The 20667-nt window shown below is 45.4% G+C and overlaps 1 protein-coding gene across 3 annotated transcripts in view; it reads right to left on the bottom strand.

The window, feature by feature from the left end:
- Positions 1–12412: 12412 nt before the first annotated feature.
- baz1b (bromodomain adjacent to zinc finger domain, 1B) overlaps positions 12413–20667 on the bottom strand; it is a 32491-nt gene continuing 24236 nt past the window's right edge. For all 3 annotated transcript variants that reach the window (XM_042345593.1, XM_007896433.2, XM_042345594.1), the window contains 3 exons: positions 20318–20472; positions 16859–16953; positions 12413–14973 (listed from right to left, as the gene is read on the bottom strand). In XM_042345593.1, coding sequence (XP_042201527.1) covers positions 14571–14973; positions 16859–16953; positions 20318–20472 — 653 coding nt within the window. In that variant the 3' untranslated portion in view covers positions 12413–14570. The remainder of the gene's footprint in view (positions 14974–16858; positions 16954–20317; positions 20473–20667) is intronic.

The raw sequence follows: 20667 nt of genomic DNA, 5'->3' as shown, positions 1-20667 counted from the left end.
GCCATTTAAAGTTACCTGCTGTCTGTCTCAGTTTGTCTGACGGCAGGAATGTGCGGCTTGTGTTATGAGCAGGCACCCCCAGGGCACGATGCAGAAAACAATCCTCCGAGTGTCTGAAGGTACAACTCCTGCCAAGATCTGTAACACTAAATGAGCTGCCAATCACACAAGCCATGAACACACTTTAATAAGGAGCTGATTTTGCACCAGCAAAGGGTTTGGAGTCAGTCAATAGCAGGAGACACAGGAGGCTGGTGAGTGAGAGAGGGTTGCTGCATCCACAACTTAATGATAATAATAATAATCCTTGCATTTGATACAGCGCCTTATCACGTCTTCGAGACGTCTCAAAGCTCTTCACAGGACATACTTAAAGTGAATTGACTGCATATTTGTTGGGTGAAACGATGGCAGCCAATTGCGCACAGCAGCGTCCCAAACAGTCATGGAGTGAGCGACCAAATTATTATATATTTTTTTGAAGGGATTATTACCACCGGAAAGCGACTAACATCTGAGTTCCTACTTAAGGCTGAGTAGATAGAGGAGTGTGGAATAAGGAAACTTGCCTAACTTTGTCATTAAGAGTTTAGATGATTCATACGTTCGCAGAACCAAAGCTGCTCTCTCACGCAGGCCCAGCCAGAAGGACTTCCTTAAGCAGCAGGGAACACAATAAAAACAATATCCTGTCATTTGATGAATGACTATAACGCCAACATGTCTCAAAGTGCTTCACAGAGAATTACCGTCAAGAGTAGTGGTTGTAAAATTTGCAGGTTTGAACACAGCAATGTCCCACAAACAGCTATAAATGATCAACATACCTGAGGATTGCTGGCCAGGACACCTCTTTTCATTTAGTTTCATGGGATCTTTAACGTGCACCTGAGCAAGCAGGCGGGAGTTCGTTTTTAATCGACAATCCAAAGGACAATCTACCTCTGCCCCAGTGCTGCACAGGAGCATCAGCCTAAGCTGTCAAAGTCCCAATGTGGGGCTTGAGCCCACAGCCTTCTGACCTCGAGACGAGAGCTTCCAACTGAGCCAAGCTTAGAGACTGCAAGGCTAATACTTGGTGGGATTTTGGAGTTTCTGGTACCTTCTGACAGGGGACAGAGCTTGAAGGGATCACCAGTGAGCTGTTGCTTATAGTTCCAGCAACTGCCTGAATGCTGGTCTTGGTGAAGGCCGGACACTGGTGATCGAGCCCCAGGAAGGTTGGCTGTGGTTGTGCTGAGAAGAGGAACCACCTGTAGAGAGAAGCCCCAGACAGTGAATTCTGTCAAAGTCTAAAAATATCATAATCTTTACTTTTGACACAGCGCCTTATGATGTCTTTGAGACAACTCAAAGTGCTTCACAGGATACACTGTAAAGTGTAGTGACTGTATATTTTGTGGGCGAAACATTTCTGGGATATTAATGTATGCAAATTGGCTGCCGTGTTCACCTGCAAATAGTCATTCAACTTGATAGCAATTCCCCGTGAGGTTATGACGTGACTTGTTGATGTTAGGGACGTTATATCAAATGCAAGGATCGTTATCCTGTAAATCCCTTGTGATTCGCTCAGTCGCCCAGCCGGCAATCCTCACCCTACGTGACTGGCCCTTTAAGACTGAACCTTTCGGGCCAGGTTTTCCCTCTGTTTGTTTGGCAATAAATGGAGCTGTTGGGACAATGTTTTTTTTATTAGAATAAATTCAGCCAGAGTCTATAATATGGAAAGAATGCATGCAAATGTTGGGCACGGACCCTGGATCAGTTTGAGTTCATGGGGTGTGTAAATAAGATACACGAGTCCCATAAATTTACAGTCACATTATCAATGCTGGTGTCTGCTCAGCCCAAGCTGAATGCACAGTGTCCTTATCTCAGGAATAACAGCGGTCACAAACGTAACTGTATTTTGTGGGCGAAACGTGGCAGCAGTGTCCCACAAACAATCATGGATTTGAGTGAATACATGGTTTTAAAAATCCCTTATGATTCCCTCAGACTCCTTGTGGGGACTGGACACAGAGACGTATCCGGGTTCACTGTTCTGCTTTCTTCTGGTCTTTGTTTAAGTTGTTTTCCTGGCAATTCACATCCTGTCCGGTCAAAGATTCAAACCCGAATAGCAGGAAGTCATTCCGCCTTCGAGCGGGGAGCACAGAGTGTCTGACACGACAACGGGGAGGAACACAAGTGCCACTCACAGTAAATGGTCCAAACCGCTCCACTCACCCCAACTTTCCCACCCCACCCCCAGGTAGCTCACACCCCACCCTCTGAGCAAAGCTGGGAGCAAAATGGGATTTTCCTTCTGTAAAATCATGTTTCCGTTGGAACAACTGCTTCTGAGGTTCCAGTGGGACGTGTACCAAGGCTAGAGAGACTGATTAGATCACGCCTGCTGTAGGAACAAAGGCAGATCTTTCCTTTAGCTGTGGGAGTTATCGCATTTTGCTCTGCGTTCAATGTTTTCCTCAAGGGGAGATTCATGTCCGTGATAAAAGGCTTTGATGTGAAGAAATCAAACAAGGAGAGAGAGAGCTGCCATTTCATCGCAACAAGTCTCCACTATGCAACCTCCCGCACCCTAAACCCACAGCCCTGGGTCTGGCTCAAAGGGCATAGTCTTTCTAAAGATAGAGAAAGAAAGAGAGAGAGAACATCAGACAGAAACAGCCAAGGAAACAAAGACAGAACAGAAACAAGCAGATTGTTTGAAAATAATAATAATCTCTGCATTTGATATAGCACCTTATCATGTAGTTGAGAGGTCTCAAAGCGCTTCACAGAATATACTGTAAAGTGGAGGGACTGTATATTTTGTGGGCGAAAAGCGGAAAATACACAAATAGGCAGAGATAGAAATAGAACTCACTCTTTCTTAAGACACCCGGCACTCCCAGGTCAGCTACAGCATGAGTTAGACAAAGAGTAAACCTCCCTCCACACTGTCTATCCATCATTCCCAGCCAACTACATACAGCGTGGATTAGATGCAGAATAAACAACATCAGCACAGACTCGATGGGACCAATATCCTGTCCGTGCACTGTGACGTTGTGGGGATCTTACAAGTTAAATATTTGGACTCTTTTTTCCAAAGTTATTGCTGTGGATTCTTGGCTGGAAGATCAACTTGTCATTAAAAATAGATCAAAGGTCAGGGTGAAGGGAAGTGGTGAAACTAACGCATTAGGCTGCTCATTCCTGGAGTACTGTAGCTCAGTGGTTAGAAAATTTGCCTTGCAAGTGAGAGGACCTGGGTTCAATTCCCAGACAGGACAAAACCTTAGGCAAGTTACCTTAGTCCACACAGATGCCTCTGTTTACCAGCACCAAGTAGGAACCCAACTTCCATTCCAACAATCTATCACTGAGATTTCCATGTGTAGGTGGGATGCATGGAAATCTCAGCTTGGTTTGGAGACTCCCAAAGCACGGTGATGGGTTTCCGCATGTGTCAGACACCCAGCTGGGCAAAAAAGCAATGGTTACAAGTGCCCCAGTGATTCCTTCCATTCACAAAGATGCAGCCAGTCTGCATTTACAACACAAGCCCCTGTTGTGTGGGGTAATGAAATCAGCTCCATTTTAGTGCCACATCAGTGGCAGGCAATAGAGTTGCTCAGTAGACTGGGAAACAGCAACACTGTCTCTGAGGTTAAGACATAAAGAGAAAACAGCCTCCAATAAAACTGAGAGGCCCTCTCTACTCTACAGGCAAATAAGGACTGATTTCCTCAGTCCCTCTGCAGGTGGTTCGAAGGGGGAGGGGGGTCATTACATAGTAACAGGAGGAAGCCATTCAGCCCCTCCAACCTGTTCCGCCATTCTAGAAGATCATACCTGATCTGTACCTTGACTACAATTACCCACCCTTGCCCCATATCCCTTGATACTCTTCACCTAACAAATGTCTATCCACCTCAGTACTTGCCTGCCCTTCCTCCCGCCTCACCATGAAGTCTATTACAGTGAGGATTCCAGCTCTCTGTCTGTGTCTGTCTGTCAGAGGTTTGATGGATTGGCTTCTCTGCTCTTCCACAGCCACAAAGGGATGGCTGATTGCCTTTAGCACAGCCTCAAAAAGGCCGAGGTCTAATCTGCAGTGTGTGTGGATTGTCCCACTTCCTGCAGTATCTGTGCACTTCAAGGTCTTTATCCTCTTTGCGGTTTCCGTAACATTAAACTCCAGCCCAGGCAGATCCCAGCACTCAATCTCTCCCAGATGTGACTAGTTTTCTGTGGGCTGTTTGGATGAGATATGAGGAGTGTTTTACACAAAGTTAAACACTTTTTATAATAATGATAATCCTTGCATTTGATATAGTGAATTATCACGTCTTCGAGACGTTTCAAAGCGGTTCACAGACTATACTATTAAGTGAATTGACTGTGTATTTTGTGGGTGAAACACGGCGGCCAATTTTTCACAGCAGTGTCCCACAAACAGTCGTGGATTGAGTGACTAAATTATTAGCTCCAGTAAAGCGATCCGCCAATCAACTAACAACCAGGTCCCTACTTACTGCCAGGTAAACAGGAGTGGGGAGTAAGTAATGAAACTTGCCCAACGTTTCGCCCTGCCCAGGAAGCAAACCCATGTCTTTTGGCTTGCGAGGCGAGTGCTTGAACCACTAAGCTACAAGACTCCACAAGGGGATTGAGGAGTTGAGGAGATTCAAATCTGAAGATGGTGAAAAGATTATTGTAACTGTGGTCCCACAGGTTTGCTGTGCAACACCCTTTCTCTCACAGACCACCCAGCCTGCGGTACACTGAACACATCCAGTCTGATACTCAGAGAGATGCTAACAGCGCTTCCCCAGCGTCTGATCAGCCAATCTTCCTCCACATTTACTGTAAATAATAACTGGCTCCAGCCTCCTGCATGTCCCTTGTGCCCTCTCTTCCACCACCGGTGGTCGTGCTTTCAGCCACTATGCCCCGAAACTCTGGAACTCTACCTCTATCCCTCCATCTTGCTCCTTCCTTCCCCATCTTCAAGTCGCGCCTGAAGACCTTCCTCTTCGACTGTGCCTGTGGTCACCTCCCCCTCCCCCTAGCTTGGCATCTTGCTCTGCCACTATCAGGAGCTCTGGGTCGCTACCCTGATGAGTGAGCTGCGCTGTGTAAATGTAAGTTGTTGTTGTAAATAGCCAAATTGTTCCACATACTGGTATTTGTCACAGCCCCCCACCCCCCATTTCCCTTTACTTCATGTCAGAGCCTAGACAGCGAGAGCTCGCGGACTATTCTATTAATTACTACCAAGTCTGGTCCTGTCCTCGTCCATTCCACACACACCTTCCATCCAGCCGAGACTTGCCTCCACTTTCCTGGTGTTCAAATTTAATAATAATAATAATCCTGGCATTTTATACAGCGCCTTATCACGTCCTTGAAACGTCTCAAAGCGCTTCACAGAATACACTGCAAAGTGAATTGACTGTATTTTTGTGGGCGAAACGCGGCAGCCAATTGCGCACAGCAGCGTCCCCACAAACAGTCGTGGATTGATATTTAAAATGTCTGTGCTTTTAGCCAGTTGGGGTGTGTGTGTGTGTGAGCAAGCCATTACTGGCTGCCCTGTTGGTTCTCGTCCTCTGCACCCCTTTTTTTTTTGCTAACTTTTATGTGGACATTAGTTGTCCATGTGAAGAAAGCATTAGATTGGCCAAGTCCCAGACACGAGCTGCTGAGACGCAGCAGCACCAGACCTAACCAGTCCCCTCTAGAGGCCCATACTGGTAAAGCAGGACATGTGGGCTTAAACCTTGCACTGACCGCCAGTTTCTGTGCTGCGTCACTGGCTCTTATAACCGTGTCTATTTATTTGGCGTCAAAGGTGCTGTGTAAATGCAAGTTAATCTTATGAGCACCGGTGCATTGGGACAGCCGCTCGCCTAGTCCCCTGCCTCGCAATACAACTGCTCCCTCAATAACACAAGGACCTTGGAGCTGTGCTGCAGTAAACACCACCCACTGTACAAACACGAGCTGTGGGGGGGGGGGGGGGGGGGTCTGTCGAGCTGTATCACACATCTGAGGTTGTCCTCCTCCCCTGGAAATCGCTGGGTGCCTCTCACAACCCAGCAGGGCCATTTGCTGTGAGTCAAATTGCTGTCAACAGGCAACCAGCCAGGGAACATGGGCAGATTTCAGCACCACAGTGACAATTGGTGCGAGCAGATGTTTCCTAGCTGGTTGGTGAAATACAGTATATTATTGCAGGGGCACCTCTACCTCAGCAATCAAATCCCCATTAACTCCCGCACTGTTACATTGCCTTGGGTCCAGAACAAACTTACATTCCATCTCAACTGCTCTTCAAAGAGGAAATGATCCCACACATTGCTCAAAGCTACAAGAGCGTTCCCAGGCTCGCTCTCTGCCTGGTTTTGCTCAGAAGGAAGAGAATTCCCCTAGCTTGGTGGGAAGTGAGTTCTTATAACTCAGTGGTGAGCGCGCTCGATTACTCCACACTTGTTTACCTAGGAGTAAGTAGGAACCCGGTTGTTAGTCAATTGGCAGATCGCTTTTCCGGGGTAATAATCACTCAAAAATAATAATTTATTATTATTATAATCAAATAATAATTTGGTCACTCAATCCATGACTGTTTGTAGGACACAGCTGTGTGGAATTGGCTGCTGCATTTTGCCCACAAAAATAGTCAATTCAGTTTACAATATATTGTGTGAAGAGCTTTTGAGACTTGAAGACCTGATAAGGCGCCATATCAAATGAAAGGATTATTATTAAAATTGTCTCTTTATGTATTGTTCTGTAGCAGCCACAAAATCTGACCCCTGAGCTGTGGCCAGTGACTATCTTGTTTGCTCAGCATATTCCCTGCGGGGAAAGGAAAACAAAACCTATTTTTATTTTGATTTTCCTTTAGCACAAGAAATACAAGTGCAGTGTTGAAATGATTAAGGAGCTGGAGTAGGAGCGCTGACCTGCAATAGCAAATCACTCAGCCTCTGTTCCACACATATTGGCTGTTGGCGGGCGGGAGAGCAGGAGGGAGGGAGGACGGGCAATGAATGGAGATTTATTGGAAACTGGGCTCAGCTGGTAGACCTGGTGGGACTGTTCCAGATTTATAGTCCTATAATGTTTAGCAAACTCAACTTCACGTGGCTTTCATTAGTGGTGCTGCGGAGTTCAATTGAATATTGGTGCAGCGGTGTTCAGCTGTATGCTCCTCAGTCTGAAAGGATTGAGGGGTCTGGCTGGGACCAGAGGCTTTGAAACCCTCCCTGTGTCACTTACTGATAATAAATATAATAACCCTTGCATTTGTATAACGCCTGCTAGGTAAACAGAGGCATGTGAGGTAAGGAAACGTGCCTGAGGTTTCGCCCTGCTGGGGAATCGAACCCAGCTCCTCTCGCTTGTGTGACGGGCGCTCTAACCACTAAGCTACAAGTCTCCAGGTTATTAGAACATGGAATTAATTGCCAGGGTTGGTTGTTGGGAGTGCAGTTGATAGGGGGTTTAAAGAGGGAATAAGATCAGCACAATCAGAGGGAGAGCATTAGATGGTAGAGATAGAACAGGAACCAGGGATTGGAATAGATGGCTTCATTGGAGCAGCAACCAAGAACATGAATACGATGGGTCGAGTGGCCCGCTACAGTAGGTTTGTGTATCTTCGTAAGTGCTGTGCACGTATAGCAATGTAAACAAACACCGCGCTCGTCTCCAGTGCTGCAGGAAGCATCTGCATCACACAGATAATAGCAACCCAAGTAACTCGATTCAATGGAGTGTGCAGCAGACAGATAGTCTCCTCCCGACCCAAATACACTTGTTTTTTGCTCCCAAGAATAGATTTGTGCTGAGGTGCTGATCCAAGGATGCCAGCTGTCCTCCTCTGGCTTGTAGGTGAGACTGGCCAGGTAGTGTTGGCATCTGGTTAGCTGTCTGTCATCTTATTGTGGTTAGCAGCACGAGCACCGACTGATGTTTGCTTCCCTGACCAGAAGCTCTCATGTCAAACATCCATCCCAACTGAACATGGGAACTGCAATGAGGGGAGTGCAGGAGGCAAAGAGTCGTTTACAATTCTGATTTGTAAATAATTTGGTCACTTCAATCGACGACTGTTTGTGGGACACTGCTGTGCGCAATTCGCTGCCGTGTTAGTCAATTCATTTTACAGTATATTCTGTGAAGCGTTTTGAGACATCTCGAAGAAGTGATAAGGCGCTGTGTCAAATGAGGGGATTATTATTATTATTATTTGCAGGACTGACCTTCTGCAACGCTCACATTCGTGACTGCAATGCCTCAGTTTCACTACAGCGCCTAAACCACATGTACTTATTAAGCTTAAGTGAAATGTAACTGCCTGAATGGTCTTGGCTTTGTAGTGGTGGGATTACCCAGTGACTGAGGAACGCACAGCTGGCCTGATCAAAGTACACGCACATTAAAGCATGGTTGCTAGGACAAGTTTACATTTTTTTTACAAAAGATTATAGTTTGTGAGAGTGTGAATGGAGCATTGAGGGCGTGTGTGGAGCTGTAAATCTGTGAACACTGCCCTCCCTTCCACAGGATACACACTGATATCAGCAACAGCTTGGCTCTGATCCTCAACATGCTCATTTCACACATCACCTTCCCCAGTATCATATAAACTGTGAGCACAGACACCGCACACAACTGTACCCTGCCCATAATAATAATAATAATCCTTGCATTTGATATTATCACATCTTTGAGACGTCTCAAAGTGCTTCACAGAATATACTGCAAAGTGTAGCGACTGTATATTTTGTGGGTAAAACTTGGCAGCCAATTGCACACAGTAGTGCCCGACAAACAATCGTATATTGAGTGACCAAATGATTATTTTAAATTTATTTTATGAAGGATTATTACCTGGAAAAGCTATCCACCAATCACCTAACAACCAGGTTCCTACTTACTGCTAGGTGAACAGAGTTGTGGAGTAAGGAAACTTGCCCAACGTTTCGCTCTGCCCGAGAATCGAACCCAGGTCCTCTTGCTTGTGAGGCGAGTGCTCTAACCACTGAGCTACAGGACTCCATGACTGGGAACAAGGGAAATAAGTAAGAATAAGTGAAGAATAAGAGCAAAGAAGGAAAGATGGAAAAAAAAATGGCTAAATAAAGTGACTAAATACAGGAGTGTGCTCAAATCCAGCCAAAAAGAAATTAATGTCATCATGTAACTGACCCATCTAAAACATGTCTTGGGCACATCTCAACTCATCTTCTAATGATTGTGAGCTCAAAGCAATCCTAACCTGAGTTCAGCACTAATTTGACAATAATGATCATATCAATTTTCATCCTTCTGTTTCATCAGCTGCTCCCTCATGATGAATAGGAAATACTTCCTCCCAAAGTAATAATAAGTAATAAATTAAGAACAATAAAGAACAACAGAAAGAATGAAGTGGGAGGGCAGTGAGCCACTGAGAGCTGCAGCTCAAGCATTTGTTCATTCCTCCCCCAGCAGCAGCCAGCAACCGCTCAACATGTTGCCTTTGTTTAGTTTACAGCAAGGAATGCGGTGGGATGCGTTGAGGAATTCTTTGCACTTGTAAATATGAGAGAAAGAAAAGGTACTTGTGCAGCTAAAGGTGTTGCCTCCGCGTGGGAGACGGGTCTCGGAGCGCAAAGTTAACCCTTTGGTCTTTAACCCTTCTGCTGCCGGGAAGTTACCGCTTCTGCCCTTATTGAGTCGTCAAAAGTTTAAGAACAACAACAAAATTACATTTATAGAGCGCCTTTCACGTCGGGAGGACATCTCAAAGCTCTAAGATAAATAGTATTTATGGTTTGCTCACAGAATGCACAGTCACTGCACTTTACATTATATCCTGTGAAGCACTTTGAGGCGTCTCAATGACATAAGGTGCTATATAAAAAATGAAAGGATTATTATTACTATTATTATTTCCTGGTTTCCACATTTGTCAATTACCTGTGAAGGGCTTTGAGATATTTTGGCCATTACAGAATATCAAATTCAAGTCTTATTAAACAGGAGACCGTTGGTCTAAGTTAAAAGAAGAAACATCACACAAACCGATCTACAGTGATAAGTAGCACTGGCTCCGAGTCAGATCCCGGCAGTTGGCTATCTGCACAAGAGCTGAAAATAGCAGATTTATGACCATAATCGGAGGAAGCGAATGCTCCAGGTGCATTGCTATCACAATGTGCGATTACACTTGGTGGAGGCTGGAGTGGGTTTATCCCAGCAGCTATGCAAACCTATTGTGTTCAGACTGAAGTGAGCCATGATGGTGTAGGCAAGATGACTCGGCGGCTGAAACACCACATTACATGTGTACAGCGCCTTTCACGTTGAGAGGACGTCCCAAGGTGCTGGACAGTCAGGGATTTGGACCCAAGCTGGGGGTTGGGTTTAGGAGGGGTGGAGGGTAGGGGTAGGAGGGTGGCAGATTCTCTTTAATACCTGGAAAAACTAAGACCACATCTAAGAATGTTCCTTCCACCGTTTTAAGTTTTAATATAAAACAGTCTGACGGATGGGAAGTCCAGGCCTCAACTGCAGTTGACAAAGAGAGTGAAAGTCAGGTCAGAAAGCAGCTCACTCACCCCCGGAATCATCTCCAGCTTCTCCCAATATCAATACTAGGAGATTTCCGCAGCTCCTTGTTCTGCAATTAACAGATACATAATAAACAGAACCCACTTTTTAGTCAATTGGTGAATCACTTTCCGGGGGTAATCCTTTTAAAAAAAACACTAATAATTTGGTCACTCAATCCCTGACTGTTTGTGGGACGCTGCTGTGTGCAATTGGCTGCCGCGTTGCGCCCACAAAATATACAGTCAATTCACTTTACAGTACATCCTGTGAAGCGCTTTGAGACGCTCGAAGACGCGATGAGGCACTGTATCAAATGCAAGGATTATTATAATAATCACTACAACCACTAGTGGCAGGTGTATGAGGGAGGTTCCAAGCTTCAGCCAAGTGCCAGATTGATCTTCTCCAGTTAGCCAGAGACAACCAGCCACCTCGGTGTCTCAGCTTAGCTGACAGCGAGTGAGATCACACACCATCACCATACCATGCATTGATTGAACTACCAGTCTTTTAAAAGTGTTCAAGTGTTGACTTCAGCCTTCGTGCCAGTACAAGCTCGTTATGGCTGTAATTTAGGTGCCTGTTTATTGTTCTTTCGGTCCCGATATATTCTGCCCTTTTGTAAGTGCTTACACTGCCCCTGTGTTCAGCAAACACAGTGTTTGACCCAGTGCTCCAGGAAGCATCTGTATCACCCAGATAATAGCAACACAAACAAGAACAGTATCAGAAAACACTGCACACACTTACTACCCTTTCAACTACAGAAACTTGCCCTGAGTGACACATTCTCCCCATCTCGGCTTTAATAATCGCCTTAAAGTGATACCTTCTAGGTTCTGATTTATCAACCAATTAAAATAGTTTCTATTGGAAAATACATTTAATAGCCTCTTCCTTTTCACCTTGTAAAAACCCTTCCAAACATGCATCTGGTCTCTCAACCTTCTCTGTTCCAGTGAAACAGACCCATCTGCCTAGTCTCTCCTCATCAGCAAATCCTCTGTCTTGCCATCATCCTGATGAATCAGAATAGGAAAGAAACATCAGTCAACAAGTGAAGAGGCTTCTAAGTGCGAGCAGTAATCAGGCTCAGTAACCGATTGAGAGAACTTCAGGACCCATCATTAAACTCAGTATTGTGGCCTGAGAACAAGGAGCTGAGGAAGGGGAACACTGAAGTACTGAGGCTCAGTCCTGTGCAGTGTAATACAATTGGCATCAAAGCCTTTGGAGCCTCGCTGGATGGCAGCCATCACTGAGATCTTTGTCGTAAGCAGGTCTATAAATAAACCTGGTGCTCAATTTAGTATATAGATGACTTACTGTTCCTGGTCCTGCTCTGTCTCATTAAGAGCATGATACAAGGGGAGTGTTCACTTTCTGTAGTTTATTGTTTGCTCAGGGTCACATCCTCCAGTCAAAAAGTAGGGACGAGACCAGGGGATGTAGGAAACAAGGACATTATAACAGGAGCAGCCGTACTCTAAAAATTCCCAACACCAACACTGGAGCTGCCAGTCACTGGACTGTTTCAGTCTCACCAAGTTCCCACCCACCCCCCACACAGAACAACCTTGGGGTAGAATTCAGGAGCCAAACTGTGATAAGCTGTGGAGTCCTGTAGCTCAGTGGTTAGGGCACGCACGTCGCAAGCGAGAGGACCTGGGTTTGATTCCTGGGCAGTTCGAAACGTTGGGTAAGTTTCTGTGAAGCGCTTTGAGACGTCTCAGAGACGTGATAAGGTGCTATATTATTATTAATTATATTATAAGCTACTTGGGAAGACACGGCCCAAGAGGGATGCCACAATTTTAAACATTATTGTTTTATTTTTAAAATTCCAAAAATGTTTTAATACAAGTATCGCCCTCCCCGAACAACTACCACAGACACTTTAAAAAAAAATATACAATGTCAAATTCCACAGTCTTATTCTACAGCACTTACCTACACAACAGTGTGCCATTGGGAGGGGGGTGGGGGGAAAGGAAGAGATAAAACGCCAAATGCGAGAGAGAAAGAAAGGAAGGGAGGGAGGAAATCCACATAAAGAGAAAGAAAATGTAGATCAGTGCTTTTCGTTTCCCCCTCTCCATAAAAATCGCAGGTCTGAAAAGGGACTTTGAAAGACATCAAATACTCAAATAATAAGAGTTATTTACACAAACTACAGGGATAAAGAAGGTGGACGAACGAACCCAAGTTAGCGTCGCGCAGCGATTGTATTCTGACACAACTTGAGGAAGTTCAAGAGCCTGGTTAGATCTACACATTGGATGTACTGTACAATTCTCCGCATAAATATGGAGTATTTTACAATTCTCTTTTCTTCGTTTTAAAAATCCAATTGCAGTTCACAAAGACTTTTTAAAGGACAGCACATGTGAGTAAACCATTGCTAGCCCGTCACTGCCAAACAGGGAGAAGCAACTTGCGGCCTGGCAGCCTTTGCTGGGTAATGGGCAAGACCCTCTTCCCCCTGGTCATAAACAAACAAGAGACCACTCAACAAGCGGACTGGTAAACTGGTCCAGCTCAGGTAGGCACCATCTGCCCTGGTTGCTACATCAAACAATGCAGGGTAGATGTAAGGGTCCCCAGCCACATGCATCTGATCAGAAAATAATGATGATCCTTGCATTTGACACAGCGCCTTATCACGTCTTCGAAACGTCTCAAAGTGCTTCACAGAATATACTGTAAAGTGGATTGATTGTATGTATATTTATGGGTGAAATGTACCAGCCAATTCCACACAGCAGTGTCCCACAAACAGTCATGGATTGAAATGATCATGGATTGAATTTATTATTTTTTTAAAAAAATTGAAGGGATTAATATCTCCGGAAAAGCATTCCGCCAATTGACTAAAAAAACCAGGTTCCTACTTACTGCTTGGTAAACAGAGACGTGTGGAGTAGGGAAACTTGCCCAACATTTCGCCCTGCTGGGAGTCAAACCCAGGTCCTCTCTCTTGCGAGGCGAGTGCTCTAACCACTGAGCCACAGGTTCCACAACCCTGACTAGCCTTCAATATTCAACCTCAAGCAGAGCAGCCAACATTGCTGTGCGAAAAACTGTCCGTTTTAGCTCAACATTGAGGAGCCGTGGTGTCAGGCTCCGCCACTCTGAAACGCTCTGGGACGCTACCTGACATGAAGGGGGCTATATCAATGCAAGTTGCTGTTGAGCCTTGCTTAGGCACAGAGCCAGGAAATACAGTCACCGGGCTACCTCAGTCCGTGTGAAAGGCCTGCTCTGCTCAGTGACTTTCCTCTCAGGATGTGGGCAGACACAAAGATTCTCCTCCTTGAGGCTGGAAGGACATATACCCGACTCTAGCAATACTGCTCTGAAGTACACAAAGGGACCATGTTTTACATATCCCTGTGTAAAGAGAGACCCAATAACAAACACAACTAGATGCTGGTGATGCAGTAGATTTGACCTGGCGTTTCGCCTGTAAAATAACCTGGCCTGGGGTCAGTCTTATAACCCTTCCCCAAGGTACAGCAATTGTTAATTAAAATGGCTGAGAACACACGAGCCCATCCAGCGTGGCCGTTTCAATACCAAAGAGGAACGATATGCAATAGGAGCAAAGTTACGTTGACTGTACAGTTGTGATGTTAAGTTAAAACCTCATCTAAGAGGAGAAACAGAGAGCTTCCCACAGTCATGTCATCCAACTTTCACAGCTATTCTCAGGTAATAAAACCCTTCCCAGCCCAGCCAGCCAGAGCCCCACAAGTTCTCCCGCCCCACGAGGAATATGTCCTGATAAAAATCTATAAGAGCTTTTGATTCTGACCCTCTTCTTCCTATGAAACACCTGGGTCAGGATGAACAGGTGCATTTGATCCAGTATTTAAAATCAGTCAGCGTAAACATTAAGTACAAATGCGTTCTGCAGGAAATTACTACGTCCATCATTATTCCGAAAACTCTGCTCCCCCGGCGCCCATTCACTTCCGGCGTTTGCGTGGTGGGGTGGAATGTTCACTTGATTCTGCGTCACTGTCATAATAATCCTCATCATCATCCTCCTCCATCAGATCGATCTCCACCAGTTTCACCCGTTTGCGGGTCCCTCTCCTCCGCGGCTTGCCCCGTTTGTAGGTGTAGCCGGGTAGGCGTTTCTGCAACATGCTCGCGAAGCAACGCTCTGTCTTTTCCAGGCAGACGAGGACTTGGCTGCCCTCCTCATTGTACTGTTCTGCGTTGCCAAACACCAGCATAATGTCCTCCAGAAAGTCCTCCACCGATTTGTAGCCACCCCACGTGCACTTGCTCTGCATGGTCTGCAGGTCCATGGGGTTGCTGATGATTTCGAGATAATCTTCGGCTTCAGCACTCGTGACCGGCTCTCTGAGAAATGGAGAGACAATGCATTAACTTCAAGTCTCGATGGGAAAGAACCATGAGTAGCATTATATCCAGGAGCTCACGACTGAACACACACACACACACACACACACACAGCTATGCAAACTGTTAGTATAACAGGACAAATATATTCTTAATCAAAAAAAGTCACTCAATCCACGACTGTTTGTGGGACACTGCTCTGTGCAATTGGCTACCACGTTTTAGAGAGATAGATTTCTTATTGCAAAAGGGATTAAGGGATATGGGGATAAGGCAGTGTCAGGTTATTAGCTGGAGTTAGATTAGAAGATCAGCCATGATTGAGTGGCGGGGCAGGCTCGAAGGGCCGAATGGTCTACTCCTGCTCCTACATGTTATGTACGTTTTTCCCCACAAAATATAGTCAATTCACTTTACAGTATACTCTGTGAAGTATTTTGAGACGTCTTGAAGACGTGATAAGGCGCTTTATCAAACGCAAGAATTACTATTATTAGTCCTCTAAACTTAATCCATGGGCAGAGGAGATTGCCACCATGGTTTCAACATTAGCTCAATTGTAGCAATGGAACCCAAATAAAGTCTACTCCACCTTGATACCAGACTGCTCTGGGAGCTGGCAGAACAGCGCTGGTTATAAAGGGAGGTGAACAGCACCACCAGCCTCTCTGGTCTTGTTCATATGCAGTGCCCTAGTGAGGTGCAGCATGTTGGATAAGAGGGAGGCTACACAAAGGCCATGAGTCTGGCAGCGCAGTTTAAAATGTTTTGCTTGCCAAGAATTGTTGCTCCTATACAAATTAATACGAACAGCCAAGGTTACAGCCATGGGAGACATACAAGAACTTTTGAGGAACAAATGGAGACAGGCTTCCTCGAGATCAGGGAGATGAAAGGAGAGAATGCTCAGGGGAGCAGGAGCTGCTGAGTTCAATAGTGTGAGCACAACTATATGAATGGGACAGCTGGAGCTGCATTAGTGGCCGACATTACTGCTACCGTGAAGCAGCTTCATGTTTCTGGGCTGAGAAGCTGGGTGAGCGAGCACACTGTGTTACAACAGCCTGTTGGAGCCAGGCCTGGTTCCGCCAGCACTAACCTGGCTCTGTTGGTATCACTCCAGCCTAAAATCCTACTTCTATAAACAAAGCTTGGCCACCCACTCCTCCCCATCGCTCAGTGGCCAGCCCAGCTCAGCCCTCTAAAGTTGTCCTAGATGTTACTCTTTATGAAGGGCACGACATAAATGCAAATAGTTTTCATCGAGTCAGAGGTTGTGGGTTTAATTCCATGTGTGGACTTTGAAATCACAGTCTAAAGCTGACACTCCAATACAGTACTGGTGAAGTGTTTCATTGTCAGAGGTCCTCCCAATGAGATGTTAAATCAAGGTCCTATCTGCCTGTTCAGGTGGACATTAAAGATCTCCCATGACACGATTCAAAAAGAGAAGGGAGTTTCTCCTGGTGTGCTGGCCAACAATCTGATCACCTGGCCAACGTACCACAGTTAGCCTGTAGAACATCAAAGGAAGGAGGAAATTGGCAAGATTTCATTTTTTTAAAAATAATCCAAAGGAAAGATACAGTGACGGACATCAATGAAGAGGAAACAGCTTTGACAAGCATTTAGTGATAGTAAAAGCTAATCAGATACATAAAACATCAGACAAGGATCAAGATGTTCCTGTTATACAAGCACAAGGACACAGATTTAAACACATACAAACACAAGAAGTCTAGAAGCAGGAAGTGGGAAACTGCGCTCAGTAACACAGTGAGTGGGCCAGCCACAGAGTACTGCTGAAAGCAAAGATCCCAATCACAGCAGTGTACCGCCTCATGGATGACCATGTACAGAGTGGAACAAAGGTGCAATCTTTTACCTGAAGGGCCAGCTGTATCTAGATCGGATCAACTTGTTCAGAATCTCTTCACATTTCGCCAGCTCCATGTTCTGTCGCCGTGACCCGTGTCGCACCTTTGGGCACAAGATCAGAGTTGAGCGGAGACAGAAAACTGGCATCTAGACCAGCAGCTAGCACAGAAGCAGGTTGGTTGGCAGTGTGGGTGAAGATCATCATTATTATATATAACCTATTTCTTCAGCCACTTTTCCTTTCTGAATCTCTCTCCCTAAATCCTCTGTCTCATACCCTCTTTGCCGGCTTGCATCGAGCTAGATCCTTGCACCTCACCCCCCCCAACCACCTAGTAAAGGCTTCCACCCCATCTCTGAAGCGCTTTGATATACTTTCCTACTTGTAAGGTGTGCAAGTTATTGTTGAATACAAAAAGACACTACTAAATTTCAAGCATTCTTCTTAAATTGGCTGCCACATTTCACCCACACAGTAGTCTAACAATACACACTTTACAGTATTATCTGTGAAGCACTTTTAGACGTCTCGAAGACGTCGAATGTAAGGATTATTATTATTACTACTGCGGTACGTTCACAACTCAGCACATTATACTCTAAGCAGTGCTGGGCGACCGTATCACAATCCCACTATTACTTCCTGTAACTGAAGCTATATCCTCTGTGTTATACTCCACAAATCACAGCTCAGCAACACAAACAATGTCATTCCTTGCCTATTGGCAAACTCTGAAGGCAGCGCTGAAGAAAACCAATATCAAATCAAACATGGATATCAAATGTTTCTATTATAACACCCTCCCTTTACCTAACAACCGCAACAAGCCATTTCGAACGCAAACTGGACTGGTTTATCCAGCTGAATCAGCCTGTGACAAATGAGGTTGGATTATCAGGTCAGGCCTGTACATACTGTTTATTTGCTCTCTTGATAATCGTTGCCAGTGAAAGATGACCCCACTTCTGTTTGGCTGAGGTACAGCAGGACAGCTGGCACAGCGCGGTGACTCTCAGCCACCCCAGTGGGCCAGCAGCAACTGTCAGCAGTACAAACACTCCCAGCGAGTTGTGGTCACGGCCTTGGAATTCTGATACTAATTGGACCCCCCAGTCTACAGATACTTTTATTCTATTTAAAACCCTTTAACAAGCTATGAATCATCTTGCAATAATCCATCGGGTGCAATAGTTCAGGAGTGTGGCTGCCGAGAGAAGAACCGTAGTACGTTGGGGCTCCTGTAGGACCCATTCTGTGTGTGTGTGTGTGTGGGGGGGGGGGGGGAGGCGGGGGGGGGGATAAAGGAAGCCTGAGAGCATTGCTGAGATACCAGCACTAGATGTTCACAAAGGAGGACTCGGTGACCCTGGGCGGAGGGAACAAAGCTTATGGGAGAGGGCGGGAAGAGGAGAATTGTAATCCTCCACATTGATCGCATATTTTCAAAACAGATTCTTACATTAAGGCAGACAGGAGCCATCTGCAGTGTCCCTGCCACGTAGTTAGTCTCTGACTCCATTGCAAAGCCAGATCCCAATGGATACACACTCCACATTCCAGGAAGTAGGATATTTACTTCCATAAAAGCGAAGCTCACTTAAAAGAAGGCCAGATTTGAAGCTGGAAAATAAAACAGTTTCCTGAAGAGACGATTATTTTTAATCCCTGATTGTTTGAGCTACGGTTCAGTATTTTTAAAGTGTTTTTAAAAATAGTCTGAAGAATTGGCAGCGTTTCACAGCGACGATAGTGTTGCTTCAGAACGAAGGAAACGGAGGAAAGCATCCGCTGACGTTCAAACATTTCCAAAGCGTCGTTTTGCAAAACTGCGTGAATCCTGGCCAAAAATCCTCCAGATGAATTGGTCGTTCACTTCAAGGTGGATTGTGAGAACATACTGTGAGCAAATTGGCTGCCGCAATGTCTACCCAAACGCTCTCTACACCAATTAAATGTAAAGACGTCTCAATGCTACAAGGTGCTAGAATACATCAGGTCATATATTATCTGTAAAGCCACAGGAGTCCAATTTGGGCAGAGCCAAGCTGCTGGTCAAACCGGAGACATGCTGCAGCGGTGGTAGGTAATAATAATAATAATCCTTGCATTTGATACAGCGCTTTATCAGGTCATTCAGATGACTCAAAAGCGCTTCACACAATACACTGTAAAGTTGATTGACTTGTATATTTTGTGGGCGAAATGTGGCAGCCAAATGCACTGGTATATATAGGTGTTGAATGAGAGAAAGCCCTCACACAGACAGGATTTGAGGACCTATTAGCTGAGCGAAGCAGTACAATCTTTGGGTGTGTGAGTAGGTGGGGGAGTGGGGACAAGGTGAAGTAGAAGGGGGAGAGGTATAACCCAGCAGTAAATAATAAAATGAAAATATTCTAGAGGAGCAGATGATAAATGATCGGCCCTTCTCATCAAGATCACAGTATAGCTATTTTCACTTGCAGACTCCACATCCAAGACCAATTGACTAGCGACAGTGAACAAAGGCATACATCTCCTGAGTACTTCTATTCCTCACTCATGCCAGCTAAGCAGGGTAGCCGTGTATTCCTTTCACGCTGCAGTTATTCTGTTGAGGCTGCTCGATAAGTGAACAAAGACGGAACAAAACCAGCTTCTGTATCCAAACGTGTTTGCTTAATGTCACTGAATGTTGAACACAATGCCAAGATTGTATTGGCTGTGAACATGAGTCTCCATCTGTACAACTGGCTGTTACTCTTCAACAAATTGCACCTGGGAATACAATGGCCTTGTACTTGAGATATGGCTGCAAGGATTTGTTTTAATTGCGCTCAATGAACATCCAGAGGTTCTGAGAGCCAAAGATTTGGGGGGTGGAGGGGGGGGGGGGAAGAGAGAGATTCACATAGCCAAACCCTGACAATGGAGTGAGGGGATGGGGGGGTGAGAAACGGACTCTGAATTGACAGACGTTCACCCAGGAATTGCCCTCATGGGGTCAAATAACAAAAAAACAATTTCTATACAGGTGCCGGTGGCCACTATAAAGTAGACTGACTGTGTATTTTGTGGGGGAAACACTGCAGCCAATTGTGCACAAATTGGTCAGTGGTCAATTAATAAAACAGCAGTCTATAGATTCTCCAATGAAAGAAAAGTCGGGGAAGAAATAGAAACTCATTTGAAATAAGTGAACAGCTGAAAAATAAATGTACTGGGTGGGTGGAGAGGTAGGGAGGAGAGACAAGACATGCAGAGATTCTTCTGTTGGAATAAAACACCCATCACATCATAAGGTCTGCTTGAGAATCTGCAAATTGCATCCTCTGTCTCTGTGGGGCTCTATATCTGTTTTCTCGAGTCTGCATTGCATTACATCGCAGTACAATACAAGATCAAATACTTGTCGCCAGACACCTGTTGGTTTTAGAGCACTCACTGCCAGGCCTGGGCTCTGGCACTGAGCACACTGCCACTCACCAGCTCATCGATGTCCAACTCATTGACAGGCGATGCCTTGTGCCGGGTGTTCCTGACGTGGGTTTGAGTGGACTTTTTCTTTCCCGGGGGCCTGCCCCTCCGCGGAGCCACAGTTTGCACGACTGGTTTTGCTTTGATAACTTTCCTTGGTCTCACTGTAAAAGCATTCACATGTAGTCACTGAGCTGCCGAGCACACCTCTCCTCAACCCCTCCCACAGCCTTGTCAATCATAGAACCCTACAGCACAGGAGGAGGCCATTCTCTGGGTAAAAGAAATAACTCTGTGAGTAAAAAGTAAATTCTCCCCTTTCTCTCCCCTAAACTAGTTTTTCAAATATAACAGTAAAT

Source organism: Callorhinchus milii, unplaced genomic scaffold, assembly GCF_018977255.1.
Source record: "Callorhinchus milii isolate IMCB2004 unplaced genomic scaffold, IMCB_Cmil_1.0 Scaffold65, whole genome shotgun sequence".
NCBI classification, from domain to species: domain Eukaryota; kingdom Metazoa; phylum Chordata; class Chondrichthyes; order Chimaeriformes; family Callorhinchidae; genus Callorhinchus; species Callorhinchus milii.
The sequence above is the reverse complement of the archived record's forward strand: the minus strand, read 5'-3'. Positions and strand labels throughout refer to the sequence as shown.